Raw genomic sequence first — 19,825 nt, forward strand, 5'->3', positions numbered from 1 at the left:
CATTTTTAACCTTTATTTAAGTAACAATTTAACAGTATTATGGAAAAAGTCGGCTGAGAAGGAAATGGAACAACTGTAAATAAAAGCAGGTTAAACCAATTAAGAATTCTGAGAGTTTCTTCTCTGTTAACTGTCAAAGAAATTTCTGTCTGTTTCATGTAAGTTTATGCAATTATTGTTTGCACGGTGTAATCACTATTGCAGAAAGTTAGTTGCAATTTATTGCAGAAGTTCTTGCGCAAGAAATTGTGCAAATAATTTCGCAATTACTTGCGTCGTGTAAAGTGGCCATAACAATAATTATTTCGTCGTGTATCATTGTCACTGTCAACTGTCACTACGTGACTTCAGTGTCGTTCCCTGACAATTGTATTACATAAATTAGAGAACAATTTTTGATGAATCATTTTTCTCATAGAGTCTACAACGAAAAATAAAGCTTTCTTTAAGTTTGGCTGATTTGAGATGTCCATTAACCGATAGTTGGGTTACATAAAATGATATCATAACGATATAACATTATTAAATAATATACAAAACGCTAAATTTTACTAACATATCTTTGGAGCTGATCGGTCGTTGGTTGATTTAGCTCGTTTCAGAGTGGCTCCTTTTTTTATCTGATCCATCAAAGATTCGTGGCAAACTTTGGGATCGGGCTGAAAAAAAAAAATAGAACAACGCATTAATAAACGATTATGTGAGTTTTATTTGGTATAGTCTGTTACTTTTAATAAAACATACATACTATTCTGTTCGAATTAATTGGGGCAAACGTGTAGCAATAATATTTCCAGGAAAATATTAGCTAATAAAATATATCTTATCGTCCAATATATTAATCAATCAGGCCAATGGGCTGATTTTTTTCCGTTTTTACCCAGATACACGACAGCCATTTTCTTGCCACGACGTCCATCTTTAATCTCCTCCAAGGATTCAAGTTATTGTTTTGGAGTGAGACATTAAAATTTTGTCGAGGTAGTGTGTGCCAGTTTTTTGTTAACTTTAAATTGATGAATAATAAATTAATTATTTTGATGGACGATAACATATGACAATTTTCTCTTGGAACTTTATAAATAAGTACATGTAGTCATGGTCGTCAAAAGAACATCTGACAATGAAAATAATACCGCAATACACAACTATACCATTGACAGAATTATGGAAGTTGGACAAATGCCAGACGAATGGAGAGGCGGTATATTAGTACACTGTCTACAAAAACAAGGGAGACATACAACAATGCACAAACTACAGGGCTATAAAACTACTTAGCCACACCATGAAAATATGGGAGAGAGTAATTGATAGACGGATACGTGAAGAAACCGGAATATCCGATAATCAATTTGGCTTTATGCAGGGCAGATCAACAACAAATGCAATTTTCATTGTAAGGCAACTGATGGTAAAATACAGGAATAAAGAGACCAACGCTCATATGGTATTCATTGATCTTGAGAAAGCATATGATAGAGTTCCTCGAGAGATTATGTGGTGGGCACTCAATAAGAAAGGAGTCCCTGGCGAATATGTTTAAAGATTGTGAGAGATATGTATGAGGGAGTAACGACTAGTGTTAGGACAGGTGTGGGAGAGACTGATAAATTTCAGGTGAAAGTAGGATTGCACCATGGCTCGGTGCTTAGTCCTTATTTATTCTCATTAGTTTTGGACCAGATAACAGCGAAACTACAGGGTAGTATTCCATGGTGCCTAATGTATGCTGATGATGTAGTGTTAATAGGAAATAGTGAAAGAGACTTAGAAGAAAAACTGGAACAGTGGAGACAAGCTCTGGAGGAAAAGGGTTTAAAACTTAGTAGGACAAAAACAGAATATTTGGAATGTTCATTTAAAGATGGAGTTACTACAAATAAAATGGTATCTTTGGATGGTGAAATGATTGTGAAAAGCAATAGTTTTAAGTACCTAGGATCGGTATTACAGAGTAATGGAGAAATAGATGGAGATGCATGCAGTAGAATTAGGGCTAGATGGATGAAGTGGAAAGAAGCGAGTGGTGTGTTGTGTGACAGAAAAATTCCAATGAAGCCAAAGGGAAAATTCTATAAAACAGCCATAAGACCGGCTATGATGCACGGAACTGAATGTTGGGCAGTGAAAAAGAAAGAGGAACAACGAATGCGTGTGGCGGAAATGAGAATGCTTAGATGGATGAGTGTAGTGACAAAGAAGGATAAAATTAGAAATGAGTATATTAGGGGAAGTCTGGGTGTGGCACCAATTGATGCCAAAATGAGAGAGCATAGGTTAAGATGGTTTGGTCATGTTCAACGTCGAGACGTTAATCACCCAATACGAAGAATAGCTGAAGTGCAGATTCCTGGAAGGAGTAGGAGAGGAAGGCCAAAGAAGACCTGGGGGGAGACGATAAGGCAGGACATGTTGGTAAAGGGGATTAACATTGCTATGACCCAAGATAGAGTTATGTGGAGAAATACAATTAGGGAAGCCGACCCCGCATAGGGATACGGCAAAGAGAATGATGATGATGACACAACTATACCACTGAACGTGTGGATGCCTGCACATATATGGGCACAGAAATCAATCAAAAGAACTCCGGAAGTATGGAGCTCCGGAAAATGGCTATCTACAGAACATTGACTAGAGTCGTAGTAACCTATGGTTGTGACACCTTGGTAGTAAAAAAATGAAGCCCAACTCAGGACATTCAAGAGAAAGATACCAAATACATTAGACTGTAATACATCCAACTCCCGCAGAAATCTGAAGCACGGTGTCACTAGCGCCTCTGTCGGCTTGAGTTGAACTACGTTTTGACAACATAAAATTTGACGTAAACATTCAAGTTTAATTTGATTAATTATTGGATAACGAGCTAATTTTTCTAAATTGTGTTTGTACTTTTACACAAAATGTCTTATAAACAAGGTTCGGTAAAATGGATGCAAATACTTTGGATGGCAACAAAATTAACTAATAATAAGTATATTACTTTGCCCCCATTCACCCCGATGAGAGGGTGTTTAGCTGCAATTTCTTTTTACAATAAGGCTAATCCAAAACTGTATAGAAAATTTATTTTCTATTATTAGGGCTTTAATAATACACCTGATAGTGTGAACTTTAGGTCTAACTTATAAAGGGAGCTGCAGATAAAATTAATGATTATATTTAAAAGTAATTTCAAAATTATACACAAGAGAGTGTTGAACACGTTAAATATAAATTAAAATTATTAAGATGTTACTAACAAGAAACTCTGCAAAATGTATGTACAAATTGTCACAAAACTTTTATAGATAAATAGTTTAATATTTTACTAAAAGCTTATGTAAATAAAATTAACGATAGTAAAAAGCAAACATTGTGTAAATTAAAAAGTAACAATATTAAATTAAAGAAAATAGCTCACAAATAAATTTGTATTTTGATTTAATCGTATAAGAATACCTTTCTTTTAAATGCATAGTTTGTGGTTATCAACGCAGGCCACTAGATGGCGCTATATTGTTTGCTTCCGCACAATTAATGGGAAATGTCAAGAGTTGTATGTATTACAGTCTAATGTATTTGAAGATACTGAGAAAAGTATATGGCGCGGTGCAAGAGAAAGACGGCACATGGATAATCAGGATAAACGACGAGGTTAATGAAATGAATAAAGGGTATGATATTGTAAGATTTATGAAAAGTCAAAGACTGTCATGCCTGGGCCATGTACAGAGACAAGAAGATGCAAAAACAGCAAAGAGAAATTATAATGGAAGCAGATAGGAAGACGAAAAAAAAGAAGGCCCAGGACGAGATGGTTCTATGACGTGGAAACGACTTGAAAACCATGAATATATGACAATGGAGGAGGAAGGCACAATAGTCGAGGAAATAAACTGAAAAAATGGCAAAACCTCGCAATTTTTTCGTCCAGCATCGATTTGTACAAAAATTTGGGATTAGGCTCATTACACCCTCTAGTTCATTTTCTATATTGAGCCGTTGTACGCTTTTGGGTTTTTAAGGGTGAAAACTACCCCTAATTGTAAAAAATTATAAAATAACATTTTAAACTTTAATATTGTCAACATTTGGTTCTTATGGTCCAAGAGCTGTGAGACATTTTTGAGTAGGTATTTTAGGCAAGCTGAAAATTTTTCAGGTGACTCTTCCATAATAGCCTAATACAAAAATGCCGGTCTGGCTGGAGGGTAGCGGTTATTTTCCCCAAAAATCCCCCCCAAAGTTAAAAAAAGGGTAAAAATTGTTATTACAAAAAATATCATTGACGTGACTTTAAAGTAAATTTAAATATTCAAATATTAGGAAAATAAACAAGCCAGGCGATTTGAGGGCGATTTTAGCTCTGCAAGATACTTGCATGGGCGTCCCAGGATTATTTTCAGGGGATGCATATTAACTTCAGAAGATTTTATCTGAATCTGTACATACTATTAACAAGTATAAAATATACAACTATACATGCATAGCTATGTATATTCCTTCTGGACAGGGAGGTACAATTGTTATTTTGACAGGGTATTTTTTAATATTAAAAATAAATATTCTAAAAAAGGCAGCTTTTTGGTGAAATTTTCCAACTGCCATGTGATCAAACAAATTAGGGGTTCATATAAATGAAAAGCGCTGTAGGTAAGCAGCAGTGTGAGAAAGAGCGTATACCGATAGCTGTTTGCGTCCTCTGTTCTAGCGAAGTGAGTCCGTTCGCTCGAGAAAAATCACGTGACCTGGTGATACCCATGTTGTTGTGCCTCGAAACGTTAGAGTAATTGTTATATATTATAGTTTTTTAAGTAACTTTTCCTTAATTAAAGGAAAATAATACGTACTATACAATAGATTTTGCAAATATGATAGGAAATGACAAATTTATTATTATAAATATATAGGTAGAAAATTATAAAACTATAAACTAAATAAATTCTGTGTCCGAATCTTGTACTTCTTCTTCAAACTCCTCATCTGAGCTTAAATATTCATTCTTTTCTTCTTCGTCAGACTCCCCTCGAGACTCAGATTCTTCTTCTACATGAACTGTAGATAGTTGTAATATGCATTTAGAATTTATTAAAAATTAATTACTGATTAATTAATTGATTTGCTACGTATTCTCTGTCATTTTGTACGGAGTCGAAGCCTGCACAACCACGGGCGCATCTGAAGAAAGACTTGCCATTGTTGAGATGTGGTGTTATCGAATAATGTAAAAAAATAATGTACACAACACGTAACAAACGCGGAAACATTAAGAAAGATGAAAATTAGACAAGAAATACTCAACACTATGAAGGAAAAAAATGAGCTACTTTGGTCATATACTAAGAAATAAAAAACCTGATGTGATTGGTTATATAAGGAAAAGTATTAAGTATTGGTTTTAAAAGAAAGAATACGTAGCAACTCAATTAATTAATCACTAATAATCTTTTAATTAACTCTAAATACATATTATAACTATTTACAGATTAGATAGAAGACGAATCTGAGTCTTGAGGGGAGTCTAACAAAGAAAAAGAGAATGAATATTTAAGCTCAGATGAGGAGTTTGAAGAAGAAGTACAAGACACAGAATTAATTTAGTCTATAGTTTAATACTTTTCTACCTATATATTTATAATAATACATTTGTTTTTTTTTCTATCATATTTGCAAAATCTACAGTGATGAGCGCGCTAATAACCGGCAAAACAGCTCAAAAGATGGAAAACATAATACATCTCGAAACAAAAAGAGATGAAACTCTTTTTGTTTCGCAATGTGTTATGTTTTCAACCTTTTGAGCTATTTTGCCGGTTATTAGCTTGCTCATCACTGTATTGTATAGTACGTATTATTTTCCTTTAATTAAGAAAAAGTTACAACAACATGGTTATCGCTAGGTCACGTGATTTTTCTCGAGCGAACGGACTCGCTCAGTTAGAACAGAGGACGCAAACAGCTATCGGTATACGCTCTTTCTCACACTGGTGCTTACCTATAGCGCTTTTCATTTATATGCACCCGTAATTTGTTTGATCACATGGCAGTTGGAAAATTTCACCAAAAAAAACCTGTCTTTTTTAGAATATTTATTTTTAATATTAAAAAATACCCTGTCAAAATAACAATTGCACCTCCCTGCCCGGAAGGAGTGTACATAGCTATGCATGTATAGTTGTATATTTTATACTCGTTAATAGTATGTACAGATTCAGATGAAATCTTGTGAAGTTCAGATGCATCCCCTGAAAATAATCCTGGGACGCCCATGCAAGTATCTTGCAGAGTTAAAATCGCCCTCAAATCGCCTGGTCTGTTTATTTTCTTTATATTTGAATATTTAAATTTACTTTAAAGTCACGTCAATGGTATTTTTTGTAATATCAATTTTTGCCCTTTTTTTAACTTTGGGGGGGATTTTTGGGGAAAATAACCGCTACCCTCCAGCCAGACCGGCATTTTTGTATTAGGCTATCATAGAAAAGTCACCTGAAAAATTTTCAGGTTGCCTAAAATACCTACTCAAAAATGTCTCACAGCTCTTATACTATTATTAGTTACATAATGATTGTTTTATGCTTTAAGACAGGGGTCGGCAACCTTTTTTGGATGACGGGCCATGGTCAAAATAAAACCTTTTATGCGGGCCGCATATTCAAATGTAACTTAAATAGTCTTCTTCTTCTTCAGTCTGTTTGTATCCACTCCTGGATAAAGGCCTCCAATGAGTTGCTGAATGAGTATAATTCTGTATAAACAGTAATCTTCAACAATATTTTTCATTATCTTATTTTTGCCGTTTTAGTGATTCCATTTTTATCTTTTATCTGGTGTATTTGTTGTCGGTCTTTACTACTTATCTAGAGTTTTAAACACTTTCAAACTCTTGTTTTTCTCTATAATATTTTCGATTTGTTCGGTGTTGTTGTCACTGATGTCTTGTCTTATTCTTTTTCTTATTGCCTTATTAAGTTTCTTATATTCTGGTGAATTTCGGTCCATGCAACTTCTGTCCTTAATCGTCTGTTGTGTTTCTATCTTTCACTTATTATTTTTCATAAAGGGCCTAGCCGGGTAAGATGGTGAAAAGTGCCCCCAACTCAATTTAAATTCCATATAGGTCACTTTTTAGCACATATAGAGGAACTAACTTTCTGAAATTTTTAGCCCCCTAGGTGGTCACGTGACCCCCCTAGAGCCTAATTAGGCTTTTAATGTTTTTATTTTTTATTTCAGCCGCGTCAAGAGCTAGCCAAAAACTTTATTTAAAAAAGTTGTAAGTTTCAAAAAGATCTATATGAAATTTTTTTTTTTTAATTTTTTGGCGGGAAATTCGAATTTTTAGAACAATTTTAAACTTTTAAATAACTCTGAAAAAAAAACTAAGAGACTCGTTTTTACGAAAATCAATTATAATGTGTATTTTTGCACAATCTTTCACCCTGAATTTTTTCAAATTTTTAAAATTGGTGAAACGTACCTTTAAAAATAAAAAACCGTATTTTTTCGGTTTTTTTTTTCGTTTTTTGATACAATTTTATACATTTTTTTCAAAAAAGGTAACACCGTCACTAGAATAGGTAAAAAATGAAAAATAATTGGGGTTTGCTTAATAAATTTTTTTTTGTAACGCCTTCCATTTTCAAGATACAGGGCGTTGAAGAAAACAAAATTTTACACATTTTTTACGATTTTGCCGAAACTACTGGCAACATTGCAATAAAATTTGGCAGGTTTTAAGAGGTAGTTATTGTGCATTTTTTGACATACAATTAGGAATTTTATATTCATTATTGGCGCGCATGCGGGTAATGGTCTGAACTTTTTAAAGAAAAAAAGATGGTACGCCATACGGCGGTGATATATTTCACGGTACGGTTGATGGTACGGTGACATATTTCAAATTAATAATCATTTTTGAATTCCTCGTTCCATTTGTGACAAAAAATCTATCTTCCCATTTTTTCATACGACGCGCCGTTTTGTTGCGAACAATAAAATATCTTAACGCTTCCAAAGTATTCGAATTAATTTTTATAATGGATGTACGAGTTTATGTATGTAGATGTAGTGTAGAAACTACTAGAAGTTCGAATGCTTTGTAAGGATTAAGATCTTTTATTTTTGAAAAAAAATGGCGCGTCGTATGAAAAAATAAGAAGATAGCTTTTTTGTCACAAATTGAACGAGGAATTAAAAACGATTGTTAATTTGAAATATGTCAGTGGCGTACTATCTTTATTCTTTAAAAAGTTCAGACCATTACCCCTATGCGCGCCAATGATGAATATCAAATCCTTATTTGTATGTCAAAACATGCACAATAACTACCTCTTAAAACCCGCCAAGTTTTATTACAATGTTGCCAGTAGTTTCAGCAAAATCGTAAAAAATATGTAAAATTTTGTTTTCTTCAACGCATCTAGAAAATGGATGACGTTACAAAAAAATTTTATAAAGCAAACCCCAATTATTTTTCAGTTTTTTACCAATTCTAGTGACGGTGTTACCTTTTTTGAAAAACATGTATAAAATTGTATCAAAAAACGAAAAAAAACCGAAAAAATACGGTTTTTTATTTTTAAAGGTACGTTTCACCAATTTTAAAAATTTGAAAAAATTCAGGGTAAAGATTGTGCAAAAATACACGTTATAATTGATTTTCGTAAAAACGAGTGTCTTAGTTTCTTTTTTAGAGTTATTTAAAAGTTTAAAATTGTTCTAAAAATTCGAATTTCCCGCCAAAAAATAAAAAAAAAATTTCATATAGATCTTTTTGAAACTTGCAACTTTTTTAAATAAAGTTTTTGGCTAGCTCTTGATGCGGCTGAGATAAAAAATAAAAACATAAAAAGCCTAATTAGGCTCTAGGGGGGTCACGTGACCACCTAGGGGGCTAAAAATTTTAGAAAGTGAGTTCCTATATATGTGCTAAAAAGTGGCCTATATGGAATTTAAATCGAGTTGGGGGCACTTTTCACCATCTTACCCGGCTAGGCCCTTTGTTGATTTTTCCTAAAATTGTATTAGTGCTTTGGCGGGCCGCAGGTTGCCGACCCCTGCTTTAAGATATAATATCATAATATTTCAACCCTTACAACCACCCCTGTTGGAGCTATTTATAAAATTTTGACTTGTCCTAAAAGAATAATTCGGCTTGCATCGATTTACATAAAAATTTGAGATTAGGATGATCTCACCCTGTACTTCATATTCTATATCATGCTCAAGGGCGTTGATTATTTTTAGGGGTGTAAATTTCCCCTTATTGTCAAAAATTATATACAAACATTGTAAACTTTAATATGGGTAAAATTTGGTTTTGATTGGTTAAATAATGATTGTTTTATGCTAAAGGATATAATATCATATTTCAACCCTTAAAAACCAACCTTAATAACATTGCAATTTTTATAAGTAGGTAATTTAATAGATCTATACAGAAAAAAAAGTAGAATTAAAGAATTACAAAAACATTTATTTACACAAAAATACGAATTTACAAATATGTACAAATATAAATATAAATAGTTTTTTAGTCATCTTCCAGTATACGAACTAGTTCTGTGGTATTATATGTATACATTAAAAATGCTCTATACGCTAACTATTCGAATTTTTCAAAAAAAAAATCGTTTTATAAACATAGCTCCTTTATTTTTGGCGATAAAAAGTTTTTTCAAAAACGATTTTGTAGGATTTTTGAAGAGCTATAAGACTGTGTAAATTAAATTCCGTAAGATTTCTTAGTTTTTAATTGGGGTGGGTTTAAAGGGCTCGATAAGGGGTTGTTTGCTCGTAAATAGAGGTTTTAAACAGCTATATCTCTACATTCAATAAAAAAGCTACAATTCAGTAGTCTATTATTTTTTTCCGGAATGGGACGTTTCGATGCCGCCGGTTCATCGCCGGCCGTTTCGATGCCGCCGGTTCATCGCCAGTCCATTTAATCGCCGTGATATCTCGGATTTCCTAGAATTCCTAATTAATACTAAAAATAACTAATAATTGTAACTGTCGAAAATTCGGAAATATATCAGATAGCGATTAATTGACTGGCGATGAATCGGCCGGCATCGGCATCGAACTGGCGGCATCGAAACGGCGGCGATGAAACGTCCTAGACCCTTTTTTTCGTATCTCTAGTATTTTTGGAGATATTTTGAAGAAAATGGTGAAAAATACGAAATTGCAAAAATCCAATTTTTCTTTAAACTCCAATTTTTCTAAAATTAGTCCTTTTAAATAGGTCCAGCTTCTTGGGTGTATTGATAATACAAACATAAAAGTAATTACAGAAAGGTAAAGACCAACTTTTAATTGGGAGAGTAGTTAGGGGGTTGCTTTCACTGATTTTTTCATAAAGAAAAGCAGGTACCGACCTTTTTTTGATCATAAATCACTCAATTTTTATGCTAGAAACTGTTTGTTTTTAATTTGGAAAGGTCTAATTGTATTCTTGAAAAAAAATTATCTAAGTTTTCCTCGAAAAACGCAAAGTTATCCCGTTATTTGGCTTTGAATATTTCAAATTATACATTTGACGAAAAAAGCTAACCTTTAACATGCCGTATCTCGGTTTGTATTGGTCGTAAAAATATTATAGAAACAGAATTTGGTTTGTGTTACTAAAAGACACAATTTCGATAACTACAGTTTTTTGATTAAATGCATATTTTTGGAGTTATTTTCAAAAAACTCTCTAAAAAAGTGAATTTTTTCGTCGAAAACCTGTTACTTTAAACCGCGAATAACTCGAAAAATATTAGTTTTACGAAAAAAATGTAAAAAACATTTTTTTTTGGTTAAAATTTAATAAAAAATTCCCACCACCGAGATGGGGTGGCAACCACCCCCAAGGTTTTAGCGTACAGCGGCATGATATAGAAAATGATCCTTGGACTATTCCATACCTTCTGTGAAAATTTCAAGTAAATCCATGCTGGACAACAAAATTGCGAGACAAAATGCTTCATTTCCTCGACTACAAGATAGATCTGAATGGAAGAACATAGTCAGACAGTCAAAGACTCATCAAGGGCTATGATGCCAAAACAAGAAGAAGAATCTGGTGAAGATACACTGTCAGTATGTACTGTGATAAAATATGGATACCTTTGATGATAGGAAGTTTTGGATCAAAGAAGAGATTGAAACATGCTATATAAACTATCAAGAAAGTAAAATTATAAAAATCCGAAAAAAAAACAAGAGAAAATTTGTATAAAATTATAAAATATCAATGTTAGCGATCAAACATGAAAAAATCGCATTTAAGCGTGATACATGCTTTGCCTCTGTGCAGCAAAAAAATTTAAACCAAGCAAGTCTTAAGTTGAAAATATCTTAATTAAAAATATGATTATTAATTTAGGAGGGATTCATTGTGAAAGTGTATATTGGGTAAAAGTATTTACCCACATTATTTACAGTTTACGTGATGGACAAAGGTAGACTTAAAAAATTTCGTTTTGAATATTGTTAAAAAGAAATACCATACTTAGAATGTTAGTAGAATTAAATACTGAACCATGGTTATGTTCATGTTAATTCTAAAGAACTTGTTCTCATAAAGAAGCTTGTATATATTTCCGTAGTAGGCGAAGAAATGTACACCTCTTTAAAAGTAAGACGAATCGTTATAAAACATTTTGCATTTGATTCGGGAGAGCATCTACAAAATTATTTAATACTTGGCATGAGGGACAAATGAAAATTGCATTGTTGTATACTCCGGTCAACTTACACATCCGAGGTTGCAAAAATTACCATCAAGCTGAAAATTGGCGAGATTGTTCAAAATACCATCATAAATGAAATCTAAAAAGTCCTCATAAATCCGACCCGAACTAAAAAATTTACGCGGGGTCAAAGGTCACCAAATATAGTTTTTAGCGATTTTCAGCGAAACGGTAAATTTTATCATAAAATTAGTTCTAACAAAAAATACAGATTAGATAATTATCTATAAAAAATGCCCTATTACTTTTTTTAAGAGCCACCCTTTTGAGATACCTACAACGATTCAAAAAGTTGTAATCGTCATAATATGCCCACACGTTTCCACACCTCCTTTGAGGTAGTGTACTTAGCGCGTTTTTTAACGTGGTTTCCCAGTAGGCCTATTCCATGGATCTGTTATGATTCTGTTTAATTTGAAGCTATTGAATAATGGTCATTGGCAAGGGTTAAAAATGATAAAAGTTATAAAAAGCGGTACAAATTAAAAAAATAATGTGTGTGTACTTTGTACGCACGTAAGAAGTTATACTTCTATTATAATATAATCTAACTTCATATTATGATTTCAACGAAATCAATATACCTATCTACTTTAAACAGTTTTTTTGTATTGTATTTAAAAAAAGGATATGACTTTGTCAGGATTCGAACAGAGGACCTCTCGATCCCTAGGCGAATGCTCTACCGATCAGCTACCACCGCTTTTGTATTCAGTCGATCATTTCTCGGACATAATTACAATCACGGTGACAAATACATTAATTGAAAATAAACATTTTCAATAATACTTACAAGGAGGAAGACAAATCCACAGACATAAAAAGTATAATAAATATATTTACTAACAACACTAATAATATATCCTTTTCACGCACACCTTATTTGCGCTACATAACTTAAAAGATGTAGCGACGAATACCATACTGTCGGTGTGCGCATGCGCCAGGGAGTGTAAAAATTCACCCTCGTGCCTAAAGAAGTAGGTATAACTTCAAAAAAAGGAAAATTTATATAATTGGTTCATATTTTCTAATACTTCTGCTTTCTCTTCTCCTGGTTTTTTTTCACCTTCTAGTTCTTCTTTTTCTTCTTCTTCTTCTTGTTCATCCTGGGTGCAAGTAAATTACCCCAATAAAGACACATCGCATGGCTCCTCGATAGAATCAAATGAATCCTCAATTGTTGGTGATTCAACATTGGAGCACGACCGGTTTTGACAATTAGTGCATGCTACCGAACAAAACAGTCCAACTTTTTTTTACCACATTTAGCGCTACATCCTTTTTACAGTTGCAAAAAATTGTGTTCAGGAGTTTTTCCGGCGCAGTTGGGAGTAAAGTTTGAATTGGTTCTAATGAACTGTCGACTAATTTCCATCCCCAGTCTTTTGGATCTAGCTGATAACCAAGCCACACTTATTGAAATGTTTATTCGTACTTAGCAATAAACATTTTGCCTAGAAAGTTGGCTTTCATTATTATGATCAAACTCTTCTGAGAAAAGAATAGGTAGGGTGATTCGATTAGCCGAAGTACCGATAGAACGTGTTTATTCCGACAAAACCCATCTTTACAAATTGAATAAGACGCATAAGTAAGAAGAAATATTATAAGTTAATACTTTGTCATATCAATTTACTATTTTTGTTGGGAATAAGCCGTAAAATTTAAATAATAATTCTTATTATTTTCGCGTTACATTCACTTTGTAAAGATTTTTTTGTTGGAACTGTAATATAATACAGCTTATACATTGCATCCCTCGGTAGACCGCAAGCTGCATAGTAAAAACATTATCATATTTATAATATCTTATATTATTATGTGTAATATAAGTTAAGTTGGCCGATAGAATAATGTTTACTTGTATTACAGCTTCAGTGATGTATATACGTGGTGTACTAATACATATTATGACGATTAGAACTCTTTCAACTCTTAGAATCTCAAAAACGGTGGCTCTTACGAAAAAAAGTATTAAGATATTTTTTATTGATAATTATCATCTAATCTACATTTTTTGTTAGAGCTAATTTTAAGATAAAACTTACCGTTTCGCTGAAAATCGCTCAAAATATTTGGTGACCTTTGACCCCGCGTAAATTTTTGAGCTCAGGTCGGATTTATGAGGACTTTTTAGATTTCATTTATGATGGTATTTTGAACAATCCTGACAATTTTCAGCTTGATGGTAATTATTGTAACCTCACTCCTATTTTTGAGTCTAACTAGACCGATCTAAAGGCGAAAATTGCATGTTCCATAGTGCATCTCAGTGTTCAAAAAAATAAAAATTCACAAATCGGAAAATAATCATAAAATGAATATGTAATGTGTAAGAGGTATCTGATGTCCGTTATCTCAGCATGCACGTCGTCTCCTGGAGTTTTATGGAAATTCGTTATAAAAATCGTTGAATCTTGTTAGCCCGAAGTTTTGAACGACCTCAAAAACCCCGAGATAATAAGTTTCAACTATTTTCATAACGAATTTTCATAAAACTAGAGGATATGACGTAGATATCGGGCATCAGGTACCTCATACAGCATCTTCGATGCAATATTCGTATTCAGCGATCTCAAAAACCCTTAGATAATAAATTTCAACGATTTTTATACTGAATTTCCATAAAACTCCAGAAGACGACGCGCATACCGGGCACCAGGTACCTCTTACAGCTTCGAATACCCAATATTCCTGTTCAGCGACCTCAGAAAACTCTTAAGTATGAAAATTGCACTCATTTCCATGATTATTTTCCGAATTGTGAATTTTTATTTATTGAACACTTTGAGATGCACTTCGGAAAAAGCATTTTTCGCCTGCAACAATGCAATTTTCATTTGTCCCTCATACCAATTGTTCAAGAATTTTCCTGAAGCTCTTCCGAATCGAATGCAAAAAAGGTTTCATAACTATCCATCTTACTTTAAAAAAGTTTCGAGATTTAGCGAGCTTTATTTCCTGGCTTATAGATACAAATGTACAATTAAAAAATATAGTTTAAATATCGACATATTTTCAGGCATGATAAGATCGAAATATTGTTTCATTATTTTCATCATCATCATCAGTAGCTCGTCAACCCTCTTTGGGTCCTGGCTTGTTCTAGGATTTTCCGCCATTCTGTTCTGTTACTTGTTTTGTTCTTCCAATTATTAATCTCAAGTGTTTTCAGATCTTGTTCTACTTGTTCCATGTATCTAAGTTTGGGTCTTCCCTTTGATCTTCTCCCTACTGGTGTCTGCCTCATTATATGCTTTGGTGTTTCAGTCTCCAACATCCGTTCAATATTGCGCATCCAGCGCAGACGTCCGATTTTTATGGATGTTATGACATCGGGTTCGTTGTAAGCTGCGTATAGTTCAAAATTATATTGTCTGCGCCATACGTCATTTTCTGTTACCCCCTTATATACAGTGTGTCAATTTGAAAAGTTGCCACCCCCTACAGTTTGGTACCTATAAAAAATCTAAAAATATGCAAAAACACGTCAAATTTATTTGTGAGGGGGACATTTTGTAGACCAGTTTTCAACTAGATTACATCAACCCTCTAACGGGGGCGGACACAACCTTGAATGCAAAGGGGGGTTGAGTAATACCTCATTTTGAAGGTCATTCAATTACCTTTTCAAAAATACCCTTATACCTTATATTATATAAAACCTTATATTTCTTTTTAGTACTTTTGGAAAAATCTTGGACTCGATACTCTAATTTTGGAGTTCTGAACTCGATACTTAATATCTTTACGGTTTTACTTGATTTTTCCAAAAATACTTAAAAAAATACTCTAAATACTCCAACACCCAAAAAATTCAATTTGGAGTTCAATACTCCAAAAAAAAATTTAAAGCTCTCATGGAAGTGCCGACAGAAGTGAAAACTTTTGCCCTAAAAAGGGCAAAACGTCCCTAAAGAAGTTTTCACTTCAAAAATTTATTTCGTTAAAGCAATGACGGTCGCTAATTTAATACTTTTTCCCCATCGAAAAAGTGCAAAACGTCCCTAAAGCAGTTTTCACTTCAAAAATTAGTTCGTCGAAGCAATGACGGTCTCGATGACGGTCGCTAATTCAATACTTTTTCCCCATCTAAAAAGGGCACAACGTCCCTAAAGAAGTTTTCACTTCAAAAAGTTTTTTGGAGTTCTGAACTCGATACTTAATATCTGTACGGTTTCACTTGATTTTTCCAAAAGTACTGAAAAGAAATATAATGCATGTGGTATTTTTGAAAAGGTAATCGAACGATCTTTAAAATGAGGTATCACTCAACCCCCCTTTCCATTAAATATTTTGGGGGTTGTGTCCGCCCCTGCTAGAGGGTTAATGTAATTTACTTGAAAACTGGTGTACAAAATGTCCCCCTCACAAATAAATTTGACGTGTTTTTGTATATTTTTAGATTTTCTATAGGGACCAAATTATAGGGGGTGGCAACTTTTCAAATTGACACCCTATATGTGTCAAACGTACCTAATAAGTTCTCATCACTTTTCGACAGTGTCCATGTCTTCTCTTAACTTCTTCGCCGACATTGTTATCTGCGGTAACTAGTGAACCTAGATATGTAAAATTTTTCAAGCTTTCGATTTTATAGTCTCCTATTGCCAGATTCTGTAGGTTTCTTTGGCCTGTCGATTTGCTGGCCTTCATGTATTTGATTTTTATTTCATTAATATTTAGGCCACTGTTTTTTGCCGCTCTTTCTATCGCATTAAATCCATCTATCATTTCTCTTTCGCTTCTAGCTATGATATCAACATCATCTGCAAATGCCAATATTTGTACACTTTTTGTTATTATTGTTTCTCTGGTGTTGACTTTTGACTCTATTGTGTGTTTATTATTTTCTCTAATGTGATGTTGAATACAATAGAATATTGAATTGAATAGAATACAGGATAGGGCATCTCCCTGTCCCGTTCTAGGCCCGTTCTAACATGGATTGTATCTGTTAGTGCGTTTTGAATTCGAATTTTACTTTGTACTTTAAGTGTTTCTTTTACTATATCAATGAGTTGAGTTGGAATATTAAACTCTTTCAGGGCGTGGATCAGAAATTCTCGATGGATACTATCATTGGCACTCTCGTTTCGTTATTTTACGAAACTTATTAAAACATAGTTTTGAAATACTTTCTTTCTTTCTTTCTCCCCTTCCTTGTACCCTATCAGGGTGTCGGACTTGGGATCGCTATTTTAATTTACATTCACCCATCTCTTCCATTCTTTTCTGTTTTCCGCCATTATTTTTAATTCCTCGAGTGATTTTCCTTTAACTTTTCCCGCCTCTACTATTTGCTGTATCCATTTTTTCCTTGGTCTGCCTCTTTTTCTTTTTGCAATGTTCCTTGCTTCGTGGATTCTTCTCGTAATTCTGTTGGGTTGCATCCTCGTCAAATGCCCATACCAATTCATTTGTCTCTTTTTTAGTTTATTCATTATTGGTTCTTGGTTGGCCATTCTCCTAATAGTCTCGTTGCTTAATATATCACATTTTGTCTTTCCAACTATCCTTCTTAAATGTTTCATCTCCATTGCATTTATTCTGCTCTTATGTTTTTCCAGAATTGTCCAGTTTTCACTTGCGTAGAGCACAGTCGGTATCACTATTGTGTTATATATGCTTATTTTTGTCTCTCTTGCAAGTTCTCTTTTCCCCAGTATTGGGGCTAAGGCATAGTATAACTTGTTTGATTTCTTTGCTTATTTGTTATTTCCCAGTCTATTTTTCCGTCGTTAGTAATGATACTTCCCAGGTATTCGTAAGTTGTAACTATTTCCAGTTCTGAGTTTTTGCATCTTATCTTTATTTCATTATCTTCTTTGCCGTTGATTATCATTATCTTACTTTTTTCCTCGTTTATTTCCATTTTTAGCTCTTCTATTTCCTCTACCCATATATCCATTAGTTTCTACATTTTGTTCTCGGAATCTGCTATTAGTACTATGTCGTCCGCATACATTAAGGACTCTATTGTTACCGGTTGTAATCTATGGTATCCTATTATTGTCTGTAGTTGGTTGGTTCTTGCTCTAGTTTTTCCTATTAATTCATTCATTACGATTATGAATAGCAAAGGGCTGAGACTATCTCCTTGTTTAATACCTCTATTCCAATTAAATTCATCTGATCGTTCCCCTGCTATTTGTACTCTTCCTTTTACCTCTTTGTAAGTACTTTCTATAATTGTTATCAATCCGTTTGGTACATTTATTTTCCTCAAGCATTCCCCTATAATTTGTCTTTCTATAGTGTCAAATGCTGCTCTTAGGTCTATGAATGCTAACACCAGTTTTCCCCCCGTGTCTAAGCATCTTTCGATTAGGTTCCTGATGGTATATATGTTGTCATTTGTTTGTCTTCCTGGTCTAAAGGCCGCTTGTTCATCTCCCAATTTCATTTCTACTTCTTGCCTTATCTTTTCTCTATTATTTTCGTATACATTTTAAAGCATACCGATGACAGACATATAGCTCTGTAGTTTTCGCAGTTTATATGTTCTCCTTTTTTGTATATTGGTACAATTATGTTATTCTGCCAGTCTCTAGGGATTGCTTGTTTTTCCCACGCCTCTTTATATATTGTCCATAGCCAGTTTATTCCCTCTTCTCCCATGTATTTTACCATTTCCGGTTCAATTTCATCATCTCCTCCTGCCTTGTCTATTTTTATGTTTGATATTCCTTCTATTACTTCTTCTCTACTTATTTGGTCTATCTCTGTTTTTTCTTGGACTTCATTTATTACATTGTCAACCTGTGTTACTTCGGTATCAAATTTTCCCTCACAATATTCTTTCCGTACCCTAGCTATTTGTTCTGGGTTTATTTGAATTTGCATTGATCTATCTCTTACTGAATTTATCTCCTTTCGTTTTCCCCCTTCATGTGTCGTATTGTCGTCCAAAAGTTTCTATTGTTTGTTATATATCCTTCTTGTAGTTTTTCTCCAAATTCTTTCCAAGATTTTGCTTTTGCTTGTGTGACTGTCTTTTTTACCAATCGTCTCTGCTTGTAATATTCTTCTTTATCTTCTTCTAATCCCGTTTCGATGTATTTTTTCCATGCCATTTTCTTCTTCTGTTTTCACTTCTTTATTCCACCATCTTTTCAATTGATTATTACATTTTTTGATTCCTCATACTTCAGTTCGTGTTTTCTTTAATACTTCCCTGTAAGTTTTCCATCTTTCTTCCATTGTCCATGTTTCTTTTTGGCACTCTATCTGCCTCAATATATTATTGGTTTCCTTCTTGTAAAGTTCTCGCACTCGTTCTATCTTTAGTTTGTTTACTTTTACTTTCTTGTACTCTTTTCTTTCCACCTCCTCTATTTTTTCATCCTTCAGTTTTGCAGTAACAAGCCTGTGTTGTGTGGACAGCTCCGGCTCTTTTTCCGTTAAGATATTTTGTATTTTTTGTTCCAAATTTCTCGTATATACTATATAGCCGATTAAACTCTTTGCATTTCTCTCTTCAGCCACAAATGAACGAGTATATTTGTCTTCAATGGTTTGTTCACTGAATGTGTTTCCTATTATCAGGTCATTCGTTTGGCAGAATTCTAGCATTTTAATTCCATTTCTATTTAATGTTTCTTCCCCATATTGTCCAATACATCCTAATCCCCTATTAACGTCCTTACCTACTCTAGAATTCCAATCTCCTAAAATTATTATTTTTTCTCCTGTCTCTCTTAACTTATCTAATGTATATTGGAGTTCGTTGTAGAATTCTATCATAGCCTCTTCTTCACTACCTTCTGTTGGTCCGTATATTTGTATTATCCCTATCTTATCTTTTAGTTCTATTTGGGCTGTAATTATTCTAGATGATACTGCTTCGTAATTTGTTATCCTTGATTCTATTCTTTTATTCACTATTATACCAACTCCTTCTTTTGCTCTTTGTCCCTGCAGTACTCCGGAATAGTATAGGCTATATTTCTCGTTGATATTTATATGTCTTCTGCGTATCTTTTTTGTTTCGCTTATTCCCAATATTTGTACATCCATTTTTTCCATTTCTTCTGTAGCTTCTATTTCCTTGCCTGTCAGAGATGTCACATTCCATGTCGCTATTCCTGTAT

The 19,825-nt window shown here is 33.5% G+C and overlaps 1 protein-coding gene across 2 annotated transcripts in view; it reads right to left on the reverse strand.

The window, feature by feature from the left end:
• Positions 1 to 371: 371 nt before the first annotated feature.
• The window catches only part of LOC114333316 (protein MTSS 1), a 262,400-nt gene continuing 242,946 nt past the window's right edge, over positions 372 to 19,825 (reverse strand). Inside the window, exon 16 of one of the 2 annotated variants that reach the window (XM_050658843.1) lies at positions 372 to 659. In XM_050658843.1, the coding sequence (XP_050514800.1) occupies positions 552 to 659 (108 nt within the window). In that variant the 3' untranslated portion in view covers positions 372 to 551. The remainder of the gene's footprint in view (positions 660 to 19,825) is intronic. The other variant, XM_050658844.1, reaches the window with a different exon arrangement.

This window comes from Diabrotica virgifera, chromosome 8 (assembly GCF_917563875.1).
Source record: "Diabrotica virgifera virgifera chromosome 8, PGI_DIABVI_V3a".
NCBI classification, from domain to species: domain Eukaryota; kingdom Metazoa; phylum Arthropoda; class Insecta; order Coleoptera; family Chrysomelidae; genus Diabrotica; species Diabrotica virgifera.